The 20590-nt window shown below is 38.9% G+C and overlaps 2 protein-coding genes across 3 annotated transcripts; one reads left to right on the plus strand and one right to left on the minus strand.

The window, feature by feature from the left end:
• Positions 1-6293: 6293 nt before the first annotated feature.
• Positions 6294-9955, plus strand: LOC116300878 (uncharacterized). The gene is made up of 2 exons (XM_031709846.2): positions 6294-6408; positions 7733-9955. The coding sequence occupies exon 2, from the start codon at positions 7735-7737 to the stop codon at positions 9052-9054; it is 1320 nt and encodes a 439-aa protein (XP_031565706.1). The 5' UTR covers positions 6294-6408; positions 7733-7734; the 3' UTR covers positions 9055-9955.
• A 5442-nt stretch (positions 9956-15397) lies between these two features.
• Positions 15398-18897, minus strand: LOC148907279 (uncharacterized). Of its 2 annotated transcripts, none has more exons than XM_089037051.1 (6): positions 18805-18897; positions 18397-18447; positions 17650-17767; positions 16788-16840; positions 16571-16687; positions 15398-15885 (listed from the first exon to the last, which is right to left on the minus strand). In XM_089037051.1, the coding sequence occupies exons 1-6, from the start codon at positions 18846-18848 to the stop codon at positions 15861-15863; spliced, it is 408 nt and encodes a 135-aa protein (XP_088893177.1). In that variant the 5' UTR covers positions 18849-18897; the 3' UTR covers positions 15398-15860. The 2 variants fall into 2 exon arrangements, with proteins under 2 accessions (XP_088893177.1, XP_088893178.1); XM_089037052.1 differs by lacking the exon at positions 15398-15885 and adding an exon at positions 15896-16309.
• Between the last annotated feature and the right edge of the window lie 1693 nt (positions 18898-20590).

The raw sequence follows: 20590 nt of genomic DNA on the forward strand, positions 1-20590 counted from the left end.
TTCAAATTCAAGTCAAATTTTCATAGTTCAAGTTACTCCATCGTAGGCCAGGAATAAGGATTTTGGCAGTTAGACTATCCAAAAGAGATTTACACCAAAAATTTTCCAAGAAATTTCAAAGACCAATGAAACTAGGTTTCCGGGAACATATTATGAGGCACTACTCATTAGTATTTTCGGGTGTTTTCACCATTTAAAATCTTTTATCACTTGAAAAACCAACAGAAGTGGGGAGAATAAATCTCACTTTGATATAAATTGTTTATTTATTTTCTTTCAGCGGAAATTTATTCTGAAAAACATACGGTCATATTTATCTGTCGTTAGCACTCTCCCTTACCTTAATATGATTTTTCGCGCCAGTATTTGGGTGATATAACAAAAATTAACGTGTTGTTTCTGATAATCAAAAGAAGAAATAACCATATCCATTTCCTACTTGACGTATTTGGCTGATAGTTTCCCGCTCCCTTCCTCGACTACTTATAGTAAAACAACCTCCTTTAGGCAATTAAATTCTGTTTTATGTCTTGGGACTATTAATTCTTGAATTTGTACGTATTTGTCCCTTTTTATATCTTAAGTTTTTGCGTATCGCACATTTGTTTCGTCGTATTCTTTAGCCTTGGCAAACCTTCCCACTCGTGAATAAAAACCTCTGGGGAGGGGGGGAGGGGGGGGGGGAGGTAGGGGGGGGGGGGGGGGATAGGGGAAGACTGGGTCCGAGGGTCCTTTATCATTCGCTGACTTTTCAACGATAAAAGAATTTTAAAACAAGAAAATTCACTCTGGGTAAGGACAGGCAAATCTTAGTGCAAATATTACTGAAACAGCTGAGAGTAAAAATGAAGTCTTTGATTATTTCCTTTACCGTTAAAGATCTTAATCTATTCGCTTCTTAAATGATTGGTATAAAAGATAAAGTGTATATGTTTTTAGTATTTTTATCTTATTGATATGATTATCTCTGAAATTCGGATGACTTTTGAAAATAGAATATTTGTCAATTTTCGTAAACATATCTTTAGGACAAGTTCGTATTGTATCTAACTTGTGTAGTCTGCGAGCATGCGAAAAATCCGGGGGGCGTCCATGGCTTTTCCTGTTTCTTTCTCTAATAAGATCACTTACTCGCTCAGTCGGTAAATTACAAATATTGTTCTTTAATGAAAACTTAAATGAAAAAAGAATTAACTAGTTTTATTCTTACTCTCTTTAGCCGTCCGTGTCTGTAGAGTTTTTCACTTGACTTTATTTAGTAGCTTCTTTCAATTTATTTGGTATCCGTCAAGCTAGACCTCTTCACACCACTTCACCAACTTTTAGTGTTTGCGTAAAGAATGCATACTAATTGCATTTTGAATTAATTCATGTACAAAAACCGATGGACCTTTAAAAAAAAGGCCGTAGCTAGCTAACAAATTTCTGATTGGTCCGGTTTTCGAGGTTCCTTGGTTTTTCCCTACATTTTTGAAACAAATATTTTTCTTTCTTATTAATTTTTTTCTACCGAAATTGGTCCTCGGGGTTGAACCGGTGGGCCTACGGCACTGAGAAAAGATGTTTTTTCCTCGCACCAACCGCCACTATTAAAATAAATCAATCAAATAAGCAGATGCAACAAAACTTTATTCTAGATTATTTTATGTTTTATCGCCTGGCCAGCGAGGTAGCCACATTGATTTATCATTTGACCATTTAAATTAAAAATTGCGTTTGTCCTTGAGCGAAGTAAAGGCTAGAGCTGGGGTATCCGGCGCATGTCACTTTAATCAACTTAGTTCCCTACGTTTTTCTATTCGTGCTACTCCATTGAGTCAGACCTTAATCCGTGGCAATAATTTTGATAAGGTTAAGCATTCATTTGATTTCCTTTCATTGTGAGTTCTTTTCAGTCAAGTCAGTATACTAAGCCAAGGAGTTGAGATCCTCCTGGCGGATAATCAATTGATTAGTTAAACGCTGTGTTTTTAGTGTCAATACACACTTAGTAATATTTCAAACACGCGAGAGAGTTCTTCTTCTTCCTCCTCGGATTTCCAACAACCTGAAAATTGAGTTGAAACAAACGAGGACGCAGAAAGCCAAGAAAAAGTACATTTCCAAACCACCGTCACATTAGTGATTGTGCTTTGTGTTTCTCCTCATTAAGTTTTAAGAATTAAATGAATTCTCCTTCGTGCCGGGGGCCAAGAATCGAAACTTTTGTCATTAGTCAAATCAACCAACCACAATGCGTGAGTGGTGTGGTTGTTTGAGATTAGATTTGCATGAATACTTTATATATAAAAATTCTCCCGGACTTCGGGGAATTGGCCGTTCGGTCGGAGCTTTCTTATTGACAGTCATATGCCACTTTTTGTATGATTACTCCCTCCCAACCCATTTTCATTTCATTGTTAAATGCGGTACAAACACCATGTTAGTCTTAGTATATGACATTTGTGGGCCATTTTGAACCAAGGTAGGATCCCTTTTAAGACATAACATTTTCCAACTAAACAGCGAAATAATATTTTTTCGAAATTGAAAACAGTCAATTGTACTTACTGTCATAGCTTTTAGGGGCGTTATCGATCTATTTCTAAATCTTGATTCTTCAAGAAATCATTTAGAGATACTTGTCAAAAATAGGCTGGAGTAATTTGGAGTACTTTCAGTTCAGTATAGATCCTACAACTGGCTACTTTTATTTGCCAAATTAGTCGAACATGTCCTCATCAAATGCTAAACCAAAAGGCTAGGTATTATATTGTTTAGGGTCGAAACCAAAGAAAACGATAAACTCGCAAAGGCATTAGGAGTGGATAGTCCGGATCCTCCTCTGATTTTTGAACGTATACACCCCGACGGGAATGTTTGGAATTTGTCGACGAAAATGCGTGGAGTAATCATGCGAAAGTGGGCGTGATTGTCATAGGATAACCCAGAATCAGAGCGCATAATCCACAGTCCGGTAACTTTCGTAGTAAAATTGTCAATTTGGCCTGTTTTTCACAGTAACTTTTTAGAAAATCATCCTTTTCAAGTCAGTACAACAGCTATTTTCAAGAAGACTGCAGGGTCAACCGACGGCGATAATTAATAATTAAGCGATAGTAACGATAAGGGATATTGGAGGTAGGTCATTTCCGAATTCCTTTCAGTCGTGCAACCCCGGGCCAGTCACCGATTACCATTCGCCTTTTCCCACGGGCACCTTTACTTTTCAACCTTTTTTTTAAAATTGTTGCATAATCGCTTTTACTTGTGCGTTTCAAGTAGTTGAAAGGGGCACCTTTTGGACGAAAATCGATGAAATTGAACTTACGTTAACTTTAAACTTGGGTAAACCTATCTATATGGCCTCCATAGTAGCCAAGCAACATATTCTTGACAGTCAAAAGTTGGGTGTGAAACATCATCAGTTTTATTCGCACTGAATTGTGAGTAATGACGTCATTTACTCAACCCTATTGTTCTTTTTTTTTTGCTTTTAAAATAAATCAAAATTTCTTCTCAACTGCAAGTGGCTCACAGGCACAGCGGCTAAAATTTTCACTAATCTAACTTTTCATAATCGTAATTGAGTCATATTATCCTCAAATACTTCAGTTATTTGGACTTTTCGAAAATTGGGGCGGGTCGTTTGCCCATCATTCAAGTGCCCTTTGAAGCTTCCTGCAACCTGCATATTACCCACATGAAGGAAAAATAAATTGTACTTTCTTAGCGTAATTCGTTTTTTTTTTTTCTTTTTTTCATTCAGCAAATCCACAAGAATACACATTTTTATCTGTTTTTCTATGAGTTCAATCATCATTTACTCAGCCTTTCCTGTTACTCATTTTGAACTGTGCTGACTCAAGCATTTTTTCAAGAACCGTTATCAGATATTCAGACGTCAATACTGAAACGAAGTCTGCGAGCCGCGCACCGCGAAAACGTCGAAATCAAACTAGTTGGTTGTTATAAACGCCGTGCGCCTCTGAAGCAATGCAGTGGTGGCCTGCTTAAAACCTCTGATTCTCCGCACAACGACCGACAAAGTGTACGATGTTGTACACCAAGTGAACACTAAAACCAAGCCTGTGACTGTAGATGTTTGTCCTGCAAAGTAACAAGGAAATAGGTAGGGCATATGTCAACACAAACTCTTATAGCCCAACACCAGCTTTGTTTTTCCTGTTTGCCTTGCTTCGACCTTAACCCCTTCGAATAAAACAAATATGGGTTATGTCTAATAAACTATACTTAACTTGCTGGATAGAAAGAAAATAACTTCATCGGCCTAATCTAACCTATTTAATGTGTGTACAAACTGGCAAAACAACAATCAGAAACAAAGACCAGCTTTGGTTTCATCTGAGATCCGATTATTTTTAATATATCTTAGTATCTTAAATTTTAAACAGAACTATACTTGAAATGTCAAAAAAAAATATTTTTTTCATTGCTATGGGTATACACGTGTATGTAAGGTTCAAGCTTTCTAAAAGTCGTTTTAAATAAATGAAAACTGAAAAGGTGTGAAATAAACGATTTTGTTTGTATTAAAATTCGGGTACTAAAAGCATAGGCCAGAATGAAGTCCTCTTCCGTCCGTATTTTGGAGTGAAATGATAGTCGTCAAGAGAGTAAGAAGTACTTCATATTTTCGGTGGATTTGGTGGTTGTGGTTGTGTTTTGGTGGGTTGCGTGTGTGGTGTGCGCTCCCCCGCCACCGGACCCTTTCCAAGCGTCTTCCTCTCGGCTTGGGGCAAGCCCCCCCTCTGCCCCGTGCGTTGGCAACTGAATCTTTTGGCCTGCCTGCTATTGCCCGCGGGGCATTTTTTGCGGTTGCTCCTTCTTTGCTTGCCTTCCGGCTCTCGCGAAGGGGGGTTCTTGGTCGGGATTCCTCCCGCCAAGTGTCCCCGCCCCTTGCTTGCTTCCCCCTTGGTTTACGCTACGAATTTTGTCCCCCCGCTCTTCCCCCTTATTGCCATTCGGCTCCCTCATAATTCACCCCGCGCGGCGGTCGCCGGGCTCGTGTCTCGTTTCTCATATGGTTCGGCTCTGCTGTATCTTGTCCTTCTGTTGGCCCGTTCCGTCCTCTACTTTGCCCGCCCCAGGTGGTCCCTGCCCCCCCGCCTTCTCTTGCTCTCTTCCTTCCTTACCACCTCTGGATTCGCTCTTCTTCTTCTCTCGCCTTCCCCCTCCTCTTGCCCAGCTCGTGTCGGGTTGCGCATCCTCGCGGGACACCTTCTTTTGGTGCCGGTCTGACTCATTTGGTCCAGCGCCTGCCTTTCTTTTTCCTGGGACGTTCGTTACGTCCGACTTCGGTTGACACGAGGCCGCTTCTCTGCGCGGCGTGGGTGGTTTTGGGGTCTTGGTCGTGGGTGGTGGGTGGGGTGGGGGATTAGGTTTGGTGGGTTGGGGGGATTGGTGGGTTTTCTTGGCCTGGGACTTTGGTACTGGGTGGTGGGTTTTCTCTTACTCTCCTGGTTGGCCCTCCCACCCTCTTGGGTTTCCACCCGTGGGTTGGGTGAGTTTGTGTGGGGTTGATGGGTTGGTGGGTTGGTGTGGTCCTGTTTGGGGTTAATTCCGACAAGCGACACGAGAATGTTTCGAAATTGTGATACAGGAAGTTATGAAATTCAGACGAAGGACATAGGTGATCCTCCCCCCATCACATTATTAAACGATATTGTCCAGTTTGTCCTGGAATTGAATATATATCTTCAATGAAAAACATCTCTGATGAAGAAACTTAAAATTTGCTTCTGGGAGTATAGTGAACTCTGAGCTCTTCCCCACCCACAAAATTCTAGATGCCGCCTGATAAGTGATTTTTTACATTGATTCAAATTTTGGTTAGTGTCCAATGTTGGACACATTTAGTTTTTGACAAAAGTTGTACTTTAATCTACAAACGATTATACGTTTTTCGCAGTAGAAATGGAATAACTGAATTAATGGAAAATTTAAGGAAATTAAGGAATTTTAGGAAATTTTAAGCAATTGTATTTAAAACAGACTGGTAATTGTTTTCACTTCAATTGTAAACACAGTGAAAACCCGCGAAATTGTCAACCAACTTTACCACTGAAACAGTCTTGAATCAAGCCAAAGTTGTAAAGATATTTGAAGCACAACTCGTAAAGATATAGTTTTTCTTCTGTCCCAGTGGAAAAACTAGTTATATTTTAGTAAAATGATAAAATCTTGCCTCGTATTTGACCTGACCTTAGAAAAACCGTCATGTACGAGTGTGGTGTCACTCGCCTCTAACCAGCCAAATTACATCACACAAACATTTCATGAATATTAATGAACCTAAGCCAAATTTGGTCAGTCGCCAATAAGGAAGAGAAGGAAGATTTCTTAACAGAAACTTTAATCTTGTAACGCATTTAAAGCTTTGTTTTTAGGGAACTTCTCTAAAATAAGGTAAGAGTGAAATGCTTTTTTCACTTAGAAATAGTTTCGGAGTAAATATTAGATCTCTCAAGCTAGAGTTGCAAACATAAAAATATCAACATGGAACGACAGGTAATGGAATAAGTGTCATTTTGGATTTTTAATATAGGAGATTTATCGCTAAATTCATTTCCAATTTCGAGCTATTTTTTCTCCAAATCAGTTATAACTTTTACACGAGATATTTATAATATACGGCTTACAATATTTGGTTGATTATTAGAGTATTTGATGGAAATTCTTGAACAAGTTCAACGATCGGTAGCGAAGGACCTGCAAATTTTTCATCATCTGTCATGCGATTTATAAAATCCGATACACCGTTAACTGGATTGTATTAGTTTTATTTTTATGCTTATGAAAATATAAGTATTAGGTCTGACTACAAGCATAGCTTCTCTCTATTCTATTCACATTGTAATTCCTATTGCTAAATCTTGACAAACTCGAAAAATCTGCGTTTGACAACTGAACCAATGTTGTTGAGTTCTAAATATTTTGTTTGCTCAGGCTTGTTAGAAATCATCATGGACAATGAACGATTGGTTTAGCATTTCTCTTCAGTTTATTTGACATTATCATCTTAGAAAACTTCTCGTTTTGTGGAATAAATATATCATATTTTTCAGGTTTATGGGGCGGGTCCACCACGCGAGCGCAATGACCACAAAGCGATTTAAAATAGATATACCTTTTATAGATACATAAATAAATATATACTTGAAATCGTTACGGATCAGGTGTTTTACAAATTATCTCTTTCTTTACATATGAACTCGGCCAACTATATATAAACTACAGAAACAATTACTGCATTTTTCATAAAGATGCGAATTCAAACTCTGTGTCTGCGAGTTGGCGCTGAAATTGGTTTTCGCTGTCGTCAATCAAAAATAAAATCAGTCGGTACCTTTCATATTTTTGACTGGCGGCAGCGGAAAACCAAATTTCAGCGTGCAGCTCGGAGACAAAGTTCGCATGTTTATGAAAAATGCAGTAATAACAGATTTCATTTAGTTTTTGAAGATCATTTTCCTGTGAAGGAAGCTCTTTCTCTTGTATTGCATTGTGAGTTCTCTGAGTGTTAGCCTTGTTTTTGTGAAGAACAGCTGCAGTGTTCCAGTGAAGTTCCGCGGAATTTCAAATTGTTTGTGTTGTTGAAGTTGTGCATTCTTTACTTTAACGTTGGTATTTGTGAATATTTAGACACTGAAATGAGGCTAACCCTGAGTAAATGAGTCTGTAATAAAGAAACACAGCGGTAATTTGAAACATTTCTCTTTTTTCTCTTCAGCTATGCGTCTTTTATTCCTAACTATACTGGCCGTGTCAGCGGTCCTCCGTTACGGCTCATGCTCGCCAAACAGGAAATTGAGCTCCCAAAGTATGCTGGGAAGAGCTTTACTACGCAGAGCACTGGAAGCGATGTCAAATAGTCCACGAACACACATCAAGAGACGGTCTTTAGACGAAGAAGATGTAAGCGGCGATAATATCAAGCAAACTGACGCGGTAGAGGACATCTCTGTTGGATCAGGGTCTCATTCGGAAGAAAGTGGAGACAGTTCCGGTACGAGAAGCAGCGAGATCAATGAAGACCAGTCAGGCTCTGAGGAACAGTCTGATATAAGTGGAAATAGCGCTGGATCAAGCGGAGATGGAGGAGCACACACTGACGAACAGACGCAGGGCACAAGGAGGGACATAGTCGAAGCGTCTGGTCAGGGAGAAGCGGAGAATACAGAAAAGAAGACATTAGACCAACAAGAAGACAACGGTGTCAGCTCTGGTAGCGACACAGTCGAAGCTTCTGGTCAGAAAGAACCAGAGGAGACAGAAGACCAACAAGAAGTCAACAGTGTCAGCTCTGGTAGCGACACAGTAGAGGCTGCAAGTGATACTCAGACTTCATCACCAGCAAGTGGTTCGTCTGGGGCCCCACCCAGCGATGATGCTGAATCCGGCATCGGCGAATCAGCACAAGAAACGAATAGCAACAGTGACCAAACATCTCCAGCTGAAAGTACAACTGTACAAGTTGCCGACAGTGACAAACAAACAGAACAAGAACCAAAGAAGAATGCCAGTGATGAAGAAGTGAGCACCAAGAAATCTACGATTGCTAAAGTACAGCCTTCCGCTTTAGTAGCAGTGAAAGAAGACACTGAAACTTCGGCTTCGTCTGGAGAAAGTGACGAGGTGACATCAGGTATTGAAACGTCGTCAGGTGAAGCGTCTGGCGCTGAAGATGATGGTAGTGCCGAGGCAATACGCAAGGGAATGGAAAGTTTGAGCAAACTTCTCAAGCCAGTCGCAAATGGGCTGGATTTCCAGCTGTTTAGCGGAGCTGCGAAGCCAGAGGATGAAGATGAAGACGAAGAAGAAAAGCCTATAAGCAAGGCAGAAGGCAAAGGAGAAAGCGACAAAGCCGAAGAAGAAAAACCACGAGTCGTTAAAGTGAAGAAATGTGAAACTAAGTGTGCTTTGCCAATGACTTACGACCAGTGTGCTGTACCGAGATGTGATTATAAGATGGGCACCATTAAGGATCTTTGCTTATATCTGTGTAAACATCAAAAACCAGTCTGCAAACAAGAATGCAGGGTGGTCGAGTAAATTGACGACTAGAAGGACAGACAGACACTTCCTTATCAAGACAGAACATCAAGACTAAATTCGTGTCATTTTTATTGCAGAATTAAATGCCGCATTAATCCTTAACTGAACAAGCCTCAGAGGAAAACTAACTTCAAATCTACCTTGGAAATTTTATTCAAGAAAAACTAGATGTTAAAACTAAAGTAAACAGGTTAAAACAGGTTTTGCAAAAAGAATTTCTTTTGCAGAAACGTACAGTGGGCATTTGGGACGCCTTCAACAGATAAACTTGTCACATGATAGTCACGTGCCCAACTTATCACAACTTGTCTTTTTAATACGTGACGGTTTCGTGGCTTTCTTGATATTTGAGTCACGTGCCTTCACGTTATTTTGATTCAGTTCTGTCGGTGGGACACTTGTAATCAAAATATCTACTGTACTGCAGCCGTAAGCTGAAATCAATTTAACCTTTATTTGCTCCCCGATATAAAAATATCTTAAATTCTTATTTTTTGAAACTTATTTTAGCTGCATATCCTTTTATAAAACCTCCACAATCATATCAATCTTGATCGAACTCGACAATATTTGTTGGAGAGACCAAATTCCTTACAAGGGTGGTGAGGGGTACAAACTACCTCCCGCTGGGGTAGTGAGTGATTCCATTATCCCCTTTCTTGGGTGGAGAAAGTGATTTTAATATTGCTTTACGTAGTGATGTTTAAAAATACTTACAAGTATCAAACATTGATTTCTTCCAAAGTCTCAACTGAGGTATTTATGACCAACGGTTTATACCATTAGTATGACGATGGTCATGTGACCACGATCACGTGATAAGTGATGGAGTGTAACACTTGAACGTACATGACTACATGAGTCAGTGAAATCCAATAAAGATTTAAAAAAGCTATAAGCTTGGTCTCTTTAGAGTATATACAATGACGTGGGTATACGTACGTGTTCTTTTCTTTGGCTGAACAAAGACAGGGCATTCCTAAATACTCCCATTTCGAGTTCGCCTTCGCTCAGTCTTAGCCTCGAATGTGTACAAATGTGTTCTTTTCTTTTATACAGGTCCATTGTATAGTAGGGAATGTAATTACAGTACTACCATGTTAATATCAACTATGGTATTACGGAACAATACAAGTTGATTAAAATGCTACGGGTTTTGGTTGAATGGTTGAATATTATAACACACAGCCGAGGCAAAGGCTGAGCAAAGAGAACTCGAAACTGGAGTATAACAGATTCAAAATGGTCCACTTCACAGTTCCCTGCGACAAAAAATTGGAGCAGGCGTAGCTCAGTTGGTTAGTGCGCGACCTTCAGAGCTTGAAGTCCACGGTTCAATCCTTAGGATCTCCACGTCTGTTTCGACTTCTCTCTAATCCGTGTAGCTTTCAGCTTTAAATACTCTTAAAACAGAGCACTGATAGAGAGAGGGGGTAAAGTGCGCACCGTCGGCTTCCATTGATAGCAGTTGAATTTCAACTGAAGGAATTACCGACGTTAGATATAGGTACTTTACCTTTTTTAAATCCATGCTTAAAATGTAACCGTGCCTGTGCCTCAAAGTCAGAACAGCAGTGACCTTGCAATGTTACAGACTTTGAGTAACACCTTGGACAGTTATTCACATGTCTCTCTTTCATTGCAAGCTCACCGCCGTCCTGTCTTCGATGCAAAGGCAAAGCTACTTTTCAATATGGCGCAGGGAACTGTGACGGGGACTACGGTATTAGAATTTGGCATATAGGGTTTTGGGGAGGAAGAAAAGCTTATAAACCACGGTCCGGTTGTACGAAGCCTGGATAGCGCTATCCGACGGATAAATCTTATCCAGTGGATAAATTTGTTGGAAAACAGCATCTCCTTATCCACTGGATAAGGATTTATCCGCCGGATAGCGCTATCCAGGCTTCGTACAACTGGGGCCCAGGAGAAAAAAACCCCTCGGATCAAATGAGAGACTCACAACAGACTCTACGGTGAACCCTGGCCGATATCCCAGAGGTGAGAGGTGAGTGAAATGCAATGCGCCACCCGTGATCCCATTAGAAACTTAGAAAACGGACAAACATTGTGGTTATTTATTTCTATAATATTTATTCTTTCTATAAATATATCTTAATAAGCTTAATAAGCAATCTATTTACACATTTAAATTTTTTAGCATTAAAATTTCAGCTTTGGCGAACAAACAAATTATACTTAACTTGAAAATGTGGAAAATTTTCAGAAATAAACACCCCAGTACAAATTAACTAAACTTTTTTAATTAATGAAATTTATGATAAGAAACCTTGTGTTATCAGTCAGTATATCACGATGCTGTGTGAACAAGTAGACCAAAGCTTTGTATGCGTTTTATCAATTCTGTCCATTCATTTCAAACCTAACTCTTTTGCGTCTACTTTGGAACTCAACATCAAATTCTTTCTCCCCTTCGTCATGAGTTAATTTTTCTTTGTCAAACGGTTTTCCTTCTGTGATTTTCGCGTTGTTGGTCTGTATATCGGTTATCTTTGAGTGAATGTCGTGTGGCGGTGGTCGTAATGGACTTACAATGTCTGTTCTACGCCAGAACTTAGGAGCACCACCAGTCTTTGTAGGTGTACTGACCTCTGGTCTTTGATCAGCAGGTATTGGTTGTTTGGCTTCTTCACCACCACGACACACGTAAGCGTCTGAACCAACGCTATTGGCTGCCTTTGTGGACTTGCTGACGTCACATTTGCTGGCGTCATATTTGATGACGTCACATTTGCCATAACAACCACCGTTTTCGTTAGGGACGTCTCGTGAGGAGGACAGGGTGTTGTTGATGATGACGACAGATGGTTTACTGGGTGGGACTTTGACTGTGGGCAGCGGAGATACCGAGCTGGAGTCGACGGGTTTGCTTTCTTTTGCAGGGAGAGACGAGAGATAAGATGCATGGAAAATACAATTTCATCGTAAAACTATTTTTAAAAAAGGTTGTCAGAACCGAAGGAGATAGGCGCTAGGTCGTTCCAAGACCGAAAGGGATTATGGGTATACATCGAAAAATAGAGGTTCAATTGAAATGGCTTCGTCGACTCACTACAAGCAAACACTAACTATCTCAATATTAAAATCACTAGGCATTCCAGCTACTCTTGGATATTGGAATGACTTATGTCCACAGCAACACTTATCGAACGTTGACTTTGGCTGTGTCAGTCTTTTATGATAGGTGTAAACAAACTAGTTGGGTATTGAGAAAGCTTTCTGAGTGGTAAAGAAAACCTCGGGTGTTTCAATTAAATGAATAATCAAAATTATTTTACCATCCGTTACTTTTTTGATGTTTTCTAATACCTTTTAGGGCTATTCTTATTCTTGTAAGGGAAGCTGAAGGACACGAGGTCTGAAATGGGGAAAACATTACGCCCAAGGTCAAGAGCTAGGCCTACCCCTAGAGGTCTAACCACCGCCCAAGTAGGAAACCAAATAATGAACACCCCACAGAGATACCTTAATGTTACTTACTAACCATTGTTCAATGAATCAATACCATTGTTATTCATCATGCTCATATCGGTATTATAACCACACTGTGGCATCTGGTAGTACGGAGGCATATAGCCACCATATGGAGGTACCATAGCTTCTCTACTGCAGTAATCGGCCGGGACGTGACTCGGCATGTCTGCAAACCCACACTGCGAGCTCACCGTAGGTAGGTAAGGAAAGATACCCATGGCTTGGAGGTACGCGTCCCAGTTGGTCCACATGGAGAACGGAGGTGACATAGAATTGATCGGGAAGTAAGAGAGATAAGGTGGGATGTTGTTTGGTGGTGTGGTGTGGGGTTTCTCCTCGCTTGGCGATTCTTCTCTTTTGGTGTGGTTTTGGTGGCGTTTGACTTCTTCCAGTAAGTCTAAGGATGACATCAAATATTTTTTAATGCTTAGTAATAATAATAATAAATAATAAATAAAGAAAAAAAAAATATTAAAAAAAAGCCTTTTATGAATATCCAACAAGAGAATATTAATATTCTCTTGATATCCAAATAAAGCTATATATATTTTCGTGGGACTTCGGCCGCATCAACACTGTACGGTAAATTTCATTCCAAATTTATCTTCACACGATTGGTAAAAATTTAAATTTTGAAATTTTGAAAGCGATTCTTTCCCTAAATCTAAATATCTAAACAAAGAGTGAGAAGCTTTGTAAGGGACTTCGTGTTCTACTGCTGTATCACCTGCCCTATGTGGTGAATTGTCAAATAAAATCAAGGGGAGGCTGTGGTAAAAAATGAACGCTTGCGAACTGCTGCTTTTAGGCCTGGTTTTCATATTCTCTCTTTATGAGAGGCTGGAGATTTTATAATTTTTTTTTGCATGTATCACGTATATTGCATCAAAACAAAACCGAAATTCCACGCAGAACATCGAAACGGTTCTCCAAAAAAAATCACAATTTCGGAAATTCGTCCTTGACTAATTTTGGTCTTTGATCAGGAACTAAAGCATTGATCCTAGATATTTTAATTCGATGGTTCACTTTTGCAAGGTAAGTGATGGTACTTCTTTTATCGATACTCACAGATCGATTTTAACGGAAAATTATTTATAAATTTCAAATTGGGATCAAACCTTTCCTGTCCTTCCTAAATGATGGATGTTTAAACTCGCATCTGTTGGGGTCCTGCCGCGAATCCCCTACTCTCTTGTGATCCGATACTTTGCGAAAGCCATATAGGTTCAACTGACGAACGAAGCTTGTCAGGTTTTTTGTTTTGAAATAGGTTTTGGCAGGATTGTTGAGAATGTTTTTGGAGAATTCCTGGCTATCGGTGATGACGATGCTTAGTCCTTCAGGGCCCCAGGCAATGTGATCACATTTGGGCTCATTGACCAAGTACCAAAGCTTTTCTGGGAAGGTAAGCTGCGCTATATCTTCGTTTTCGGACATTTTTTCACGACAAATAAAACGTTTTAAAAAAATCTGAGCGATTCATCATAACGGTTTTGTTTTGGATTTTGGCAGTTGGCGCGCGCCTTATCGTTGCATTCGTATTTGAATGCGCGCGCTGCCAAGTGCACATCTCCCGGGCGCCCAACGATGTGTTTTAGCGCATTTTGGTGGGCGCTTATCACGAACTTTCAAGTGCGCGTGCTCGAACTGTAATCCCAATCTTCGTGTCATTTCTCCTTGTGCTCGCTCGAAAGAAATCCCCGAGTCGCAGCACATGACATGACGGACTGGACAACTCGTTGATAGAATCTTCCCATTTTTCTATTTAGTCTTATCACACCAAAATTTGCCGTCTATCAAAGATATTTCCCCCAAGTTTGCGTGCAAATATACTTTGCGGCTATGGACTTCCTTCAGCCCTTTGGAATGCAGCTCAAAATCTGAGCATATAGGTTCCAATTCTCAGGAGATTGGAATTCTTTTGTTTTGTCCCCCAGAACGAGCTGTTTTGACGTCACATGCAAGGGGTCTATTTTATTCTGACAAAAACGCATCCCACATGGAAAAAGGAGAACGTGGCCTCTTAGTCATTATCGACAAAATCGGTCATTTGGTCTGCTGGTCATAGCAAGGGGTTAATCATCTAATCATCAATCTCTCCCTTAGGCTTCGGCCGAGCTTCCTGATCAGTCTGTAAATCCCGGATAGCGGTGTCGGGGTCGAAATCTCCGGCGTAGCCGTAAATGCTTCGCGCTGCCATACGACGGTTCAGCAATCGATGTCTGGAAGTATGGTCCTTTTTGATCAATCAATTAAAAAATATCAATAATATCGATAACCAGTTTTCCTAGCATTCTTGAAAAGGAATCCCAAGTATGCAAGCGCGTTTATCCATGTTTCTGGTAACGTTATATCCACACATTACCGTCGTAAGTCTTTCCATGGCATTCATAGTGGTCTTTAGATCCGACGGAGAGTACGAGAGAAAGTACGAAGACGAGTTTTAAAATTGGTCCTGTGTGCGTGGTTAAGACTGAATCGTAGTGGATTTTCGATTTTTTTCTTTCTTTTTTTTTGCAATCTAAATTTTCATCCTATACGTACTCTATAACGACTACGAAATGATAGTGCCTCTCTTTTAAAGTTAAAAACTCGTACTCGTACTCGTCGTCGGATCTAAAGGTCCCTAATTGCTTGTTGAAGAACACAAACTTTTCGAGGGATATATATGGAACTAACTGAAGTACACCAAAACCTACTTCATCGCTAGGATGACTCAGCGCTTGCTTTTGAGAAGCAATTGAAAATGCTAGGGTCTTTTATGTCCCTCCCCATACTGTTAGTGATGAAGAAGCGTCGAGAGCCGTTGATTATCTCAAAGACTAAACATAACACTTCTGCATAAAACACAAGCAATACTTTATTTCTTTATTTTAATACAATTCATTTCAGTCCTAGATACACACAGTTTATAATCAATACTCCATTTCACAGTTTCGTTCAGTGACCACGAATAATAGTTCCAGGCCGAGGTTGGAGTTACAGCGCATGATATAAAGTATAGTTTTGCTATGTGCGGAAACTACAGCCTTGGCTAGGAACTATCATTCGTGGTCACTGAACGGAACTGTAAAAAGGAGTATTTTGCACAGTTCTTTTTAACTTTTTAAGCAAATACAAATCTAGCGAAAGATGATCTGACAACGGAACGGATAGCAGGTTTTTATGTCCACGTAAAAGACTTTTGACTTCGTTGCTCTCTACCACACAAAAATACAAGCAATGAAATCTTATGTATATCTTTTTTTCTTTATCGCTTAATAAACAACTGCTGACAACATGTAGCTTTATCATCAGTTCTTCGGCTATATCCTAATGACATATGAGTTGCTGACGGGGGAAAACAAAGAAAATAACTATTATTGATTTATAATAATAGAATAATAATTGATGGCACTTGTCTGATGTCGATCAATTTTGATTTTTTTATTCTTGTCGACTTTCTTTTTTCTCGAGTTATTATTATCATTTTAGCAGATATCTGAATGGTTGGCTTTTTCAAATACTAGGATAGGAAAGAGAACTTTAAGCAAATACAAATCTAGCGAAAGATGATCTGACAACGGAACGGATAGCAGGTTTTCATGTACGCGTAAAAGATTTTTGACTTCGTTGCTCTCTACCACACAAAAATACAAGCAATGAAATCTTATGTATATCTTTTTTTCTTTATCGCTTAATAAACAACTGCTGACAACATGTAGCTTTATCATCAGTTCTTCGTGTCGGCTATATCCTAATGACATATGAGTTGCTGACGGGGGAAAACAAAGAAAATAACTATTATTGATTTATAATAATAGAATAATAATTGATGGCACTTGTCTGATGTCGATCAATTTTGATTTTTTCATTCTTGTCGACTTTCTTTTTTCTCGAGTTATTATTATCATTTTAGCAGTTTTATCTGAATGGTTGGCTTTTTCAAATACTAGGATAGGAAAGAGAACTGGGGGGAGGGGGGAGGGGGGGAGGGGGGGAGGGGGGAGGGTACAGTCACGTGTCCAGCACTTACCTATGGGTAATGTAACGCACCCATCGAAATGGATTCGTAGCTTTTTCTTTATTAAATACTTTGAGATAACGAATTGTCATCCCTGAGCAGATGTACATTGGTATCTCGAAATCAAGGCTAAAAAAGAGAAAATAGATGAATATACCTTTTTTAATTTTTAGCCATGAATATCAAATTTCAAAAAAGGAAGAAAAAATTAGAACAGAAGTGCTCGTACCTCACGGGTCCAATTTCTTTTCTTGCAGTTTTCAACTTTTCTTTTAAATTAATCTGAAATAGAGCAACAATTTGATTTTGGGATATATTAATTATCAAGTCAAAAAAAAAAAAAAGATTTTATAGAATAATTGGGATACTACGCGCGCTATGATTGGTGGAAAACCATGTTTGATGAGAGTATCAAAACACGCCATCGTCATTTTTAATCTATCGCGCGCGCTCATTGGTCAGTTTGAATAAGGCACGTAGGGAGAATTTACTCATACTTTGTTTTTTTCCGATCTTTTCGCGCGTTTGTTATTTTATAAAACAAATAAAAAACAGTTTTCCATGTTTGATACTCTGATCAAAACACGCGGGATGTTGAGAGAACACGAGAGGAGCGTAGGAAACCACGACGCGTTTTTGATCTGTTAAATTAAAGATCTAGAGAACTTAAGATCTAGTAAAGGTTTATTACTTGCCCCATTTAATCGCAAGACCAGGAAAACATTGGGGGACAGGTCATTTGCTGTGGCGGCACCCGTTCTCTGGAATGCACTACCCGCAGACCTTCGCGCCATTAAAGATGTTAGTTTGTTTAAGCGCCATCTTAAAACCCACCTTTTTAAATTAGCACTTTGATAGCTTTTTAGTATTTATCAATATATATTTAGTCATCTGTATTTATTCATTTTGTAAATAGTTATATAGTTATATATATTATATTATATTATTATTGTAATGCGCGCATGATCATTGGTTTCTATTTTGGCAAACAGTGCATTTCGGCGCTAGATTCGGATTAGCATGTCTTGAAGGCGCGCGCGCGCGTGTGTGTTGGTGGGGCGTGGGATGGGGCTGCGTGTAGAGTTACTGACCTTCAAACATATTGACACCTCGGCTCTGCCCTGGATCTTACGAACCGTCCAGTAGAAGGTCTTCTCTGAGGGCTTGTATTCCCCGGACTGTCCAGATTGTGCGATGGTATAAGAAACACTGGAAAAACCAGAGTTTTGTTAAATGATTTATACATAGGCTGCTATCAATAGACGTGATGGTATCGAGTGGATTTTTAGAGCAGCTTTCGTATGACTATGAAAAGCTCGCGGGAAGAACACGGTCATGACAAGGGAAGGTATGCGCCAGATCAATCACAATGGACAAGAATTAAATTTCTATCCAAATAAATAACCGAAACACGGCATGAACAGGGCGTGGACACGGCAACGCCAAGGTCACGGCCACGCCAAGGTCACGGCCACGCCAAGGTCACGGCCACGCCAAGGTCACGGCACTGTCAGACCAATCATATAGCAATTTTTGTATGACTGTAAAAAGCTCAAGGCACGAACGGCACGGTCGTGACACGACAAGGCATACGCTTGACCAATCATGTTGCCCAAGAATTTACTCATTATCCAATCAAATGCCCGAAACACGACATTAAGAGGGCGTGAACACTGTCACGCCAAGGTCACGGTACTGCCAGACCAATCACATTAAGCTTTTCACAGTCATACGGAAACTGCTCCAACCCAACGAATGGCAAATTGTCAATTAATTAGTCCTGAGGGGGAGGGTGAGGGGGAGGGGGGAGGAGCATTCACGTGATTCTGGGTACTCACGAGTCTGTTGATTTTGAAACAGGAATTCTAACCACGACATTGTTACCATAACTAAAAAGTAAAAAAAATATGTATATATATATATATATATATAATACAAAGATGCAAACTTTTGGTTGAGAATAAATATATTACGTATCAAGTCGTTATTATTGAGTAGTGAACTGAGAAACATTACTATTAAAACTACACTATCTAAATATATATAACTACTTTACAATGGATTATAAAGGTAGAAAAAAACAAACAAAAGTAAAATAAATAATTGATTATGAATTCCCACCAATAAACATATTTGGGGATCCAAGTGTTTGTACCATACATGAAGTACCACACGACTGAAGCCTCACAATCAAGTCTGAATTGTAAGATATCAAACGTGGGCTATTGATGATAGAAAGTACTGACCTGCTTTGTGCGATATTACAGAGAAGATTCAAGATGACCTCCATTGATCTGAGAAAGAAAGAAGAAAGTAACTGAAGTGAACCGTAACCACAGTTTACCACTATTCCAGACCACGTGTCGTTCCCTAGAGTATCATTCCTTTGTTTAACGGTTGCGCATATGAGAAGACCCATGAATATAAGTAGTAGGCAAGGGCCGGTTCTAGCACAACTTTCCAATATAATCCGAAATATGATCTCATAAGATGAAAAATTTTGTATGGCTTCATAGAATAAAGAATTGCCTGAATAAAATTTATGGAAAACTATGTTTTTTAAATAAATTATGGGAAAATAGTTTGTTTAATGTGGTCGGATTCATGATGTGACTATCATCTATTGAAGCACATATTTTAGCAAACTATATGTTTTTTATACTTTGTGAGTTTATTGGTAGTGGGAGGCTGGTTCTAGGACACTTTGATATGGGAAACATATCACGATAACAAATTATAGTAACATTATATGACTACAAGCGAAGCCAGAGATTCAGCTCGCCCGGGGCATCGAAGCTTAGGGAATCACTTTATTACATATATATATATTTATTTAAAATATATATATGATAAAGGGTTTTCATAAGCGAGACGGGGATGGGGCGAGTGTTAAGAATCTCAAGGAAAGCTTGGTGGGAAGAGACGTGAAGCGAAGCGTCGATGGCTTTCTTTAATATAATGGAACCATAATTCGGACTAATAATTCATAAACTTAATATGGAAACATAATGTGGAAATAAATAATGGAAAACTATATATTTTCTATAAAAAATTGATACGTTTATTCTTGGAAAAAACATATAGTTATAATTCACAGAAATCATAACATGTCTGCGTATATTCTTTAAAACTAGTTTACATATAAATTATATATAAAGAGATAGTTATAATGTTAGAAATAGGTCAAAATAAAATTATTGTTAATGGGAAATCTTTTAATATTCATCGTGTTTATAAACTATATGCAGGTAATGAAGATGGTTATATTATCCATATAATCAAACAAAACCCTATGAAAGGAAATGTGATTAATACGGGATATTTAAGGATCCACGTTAGAAAACATGGAGAAAATATACAGAAAGCGGGATATTTAGCAAACCGTTTCATTTGGGAATGTCATAACGGAATTATCACAGATGATAAAGTCATAGACCATATTAATAATAATAAAGAGGATAACCGTTTGTGTAATTTACGACTAGTAACACAACGACAGAATTGTAAAAAATCTGCTCAAAGTAGAGATTATTCGTTCGCATCTAAAAATCATCCGAATAAAAAATGTGTAAAAGCTACTGCAATACGAATGAAGAATCATTTTATAATAGTATGTGTGCTGTTCAACAACATTTGGGTATTAACGCAGGAATAGTAAAAATGGCTTGTGAAGGTTTGAATAATATTAGAACTGGCTTATCAAAGAAAGATAATTGTAAATATAAATTAAAATATTTTTCGAAAGATGAATTGCCTGAAAATTTTAGGAAATCTGCTGACAAACGTCCGAAGAGAAAATAAGTAGTTAAAATATTATAGATTAATCAACATGAATTTCATATATCTACATCAATTAATTAAGAAATCAATGATGGATAAATTGCCGGTCCCCAGTCCCCTTCGTTATTTGCAATGCATTTTGGGTATGCCAGGGGGCAAACATCGGCACTGTGTAAGTGAAATGTTTGTGTTTTTCGTATCATTCGTAGTTTTAGTGCTTCTTGTTGTGTTCAAAATGGAATTTTCTTTTAC

The sequence above is a fragment of the Actinia tenebrosa genome, unplaced genomic scaffold (assembly GCF_029948245.1).
Source record: "Actinia tenebrosa isolate PJP-AT-01 unplaced genomic scaffold, QUT_ActTen_1.0 PGA_scaffold4__44_contigs__length_22323623, whole genome shotgun sequence".
NCBI classification, from domain to species: Eukaryota; Metazoa; Cnidaria; class Anthozoa; order Actiniaria; family Actiniidae; genus Actinia; species Actinia tenebrosa.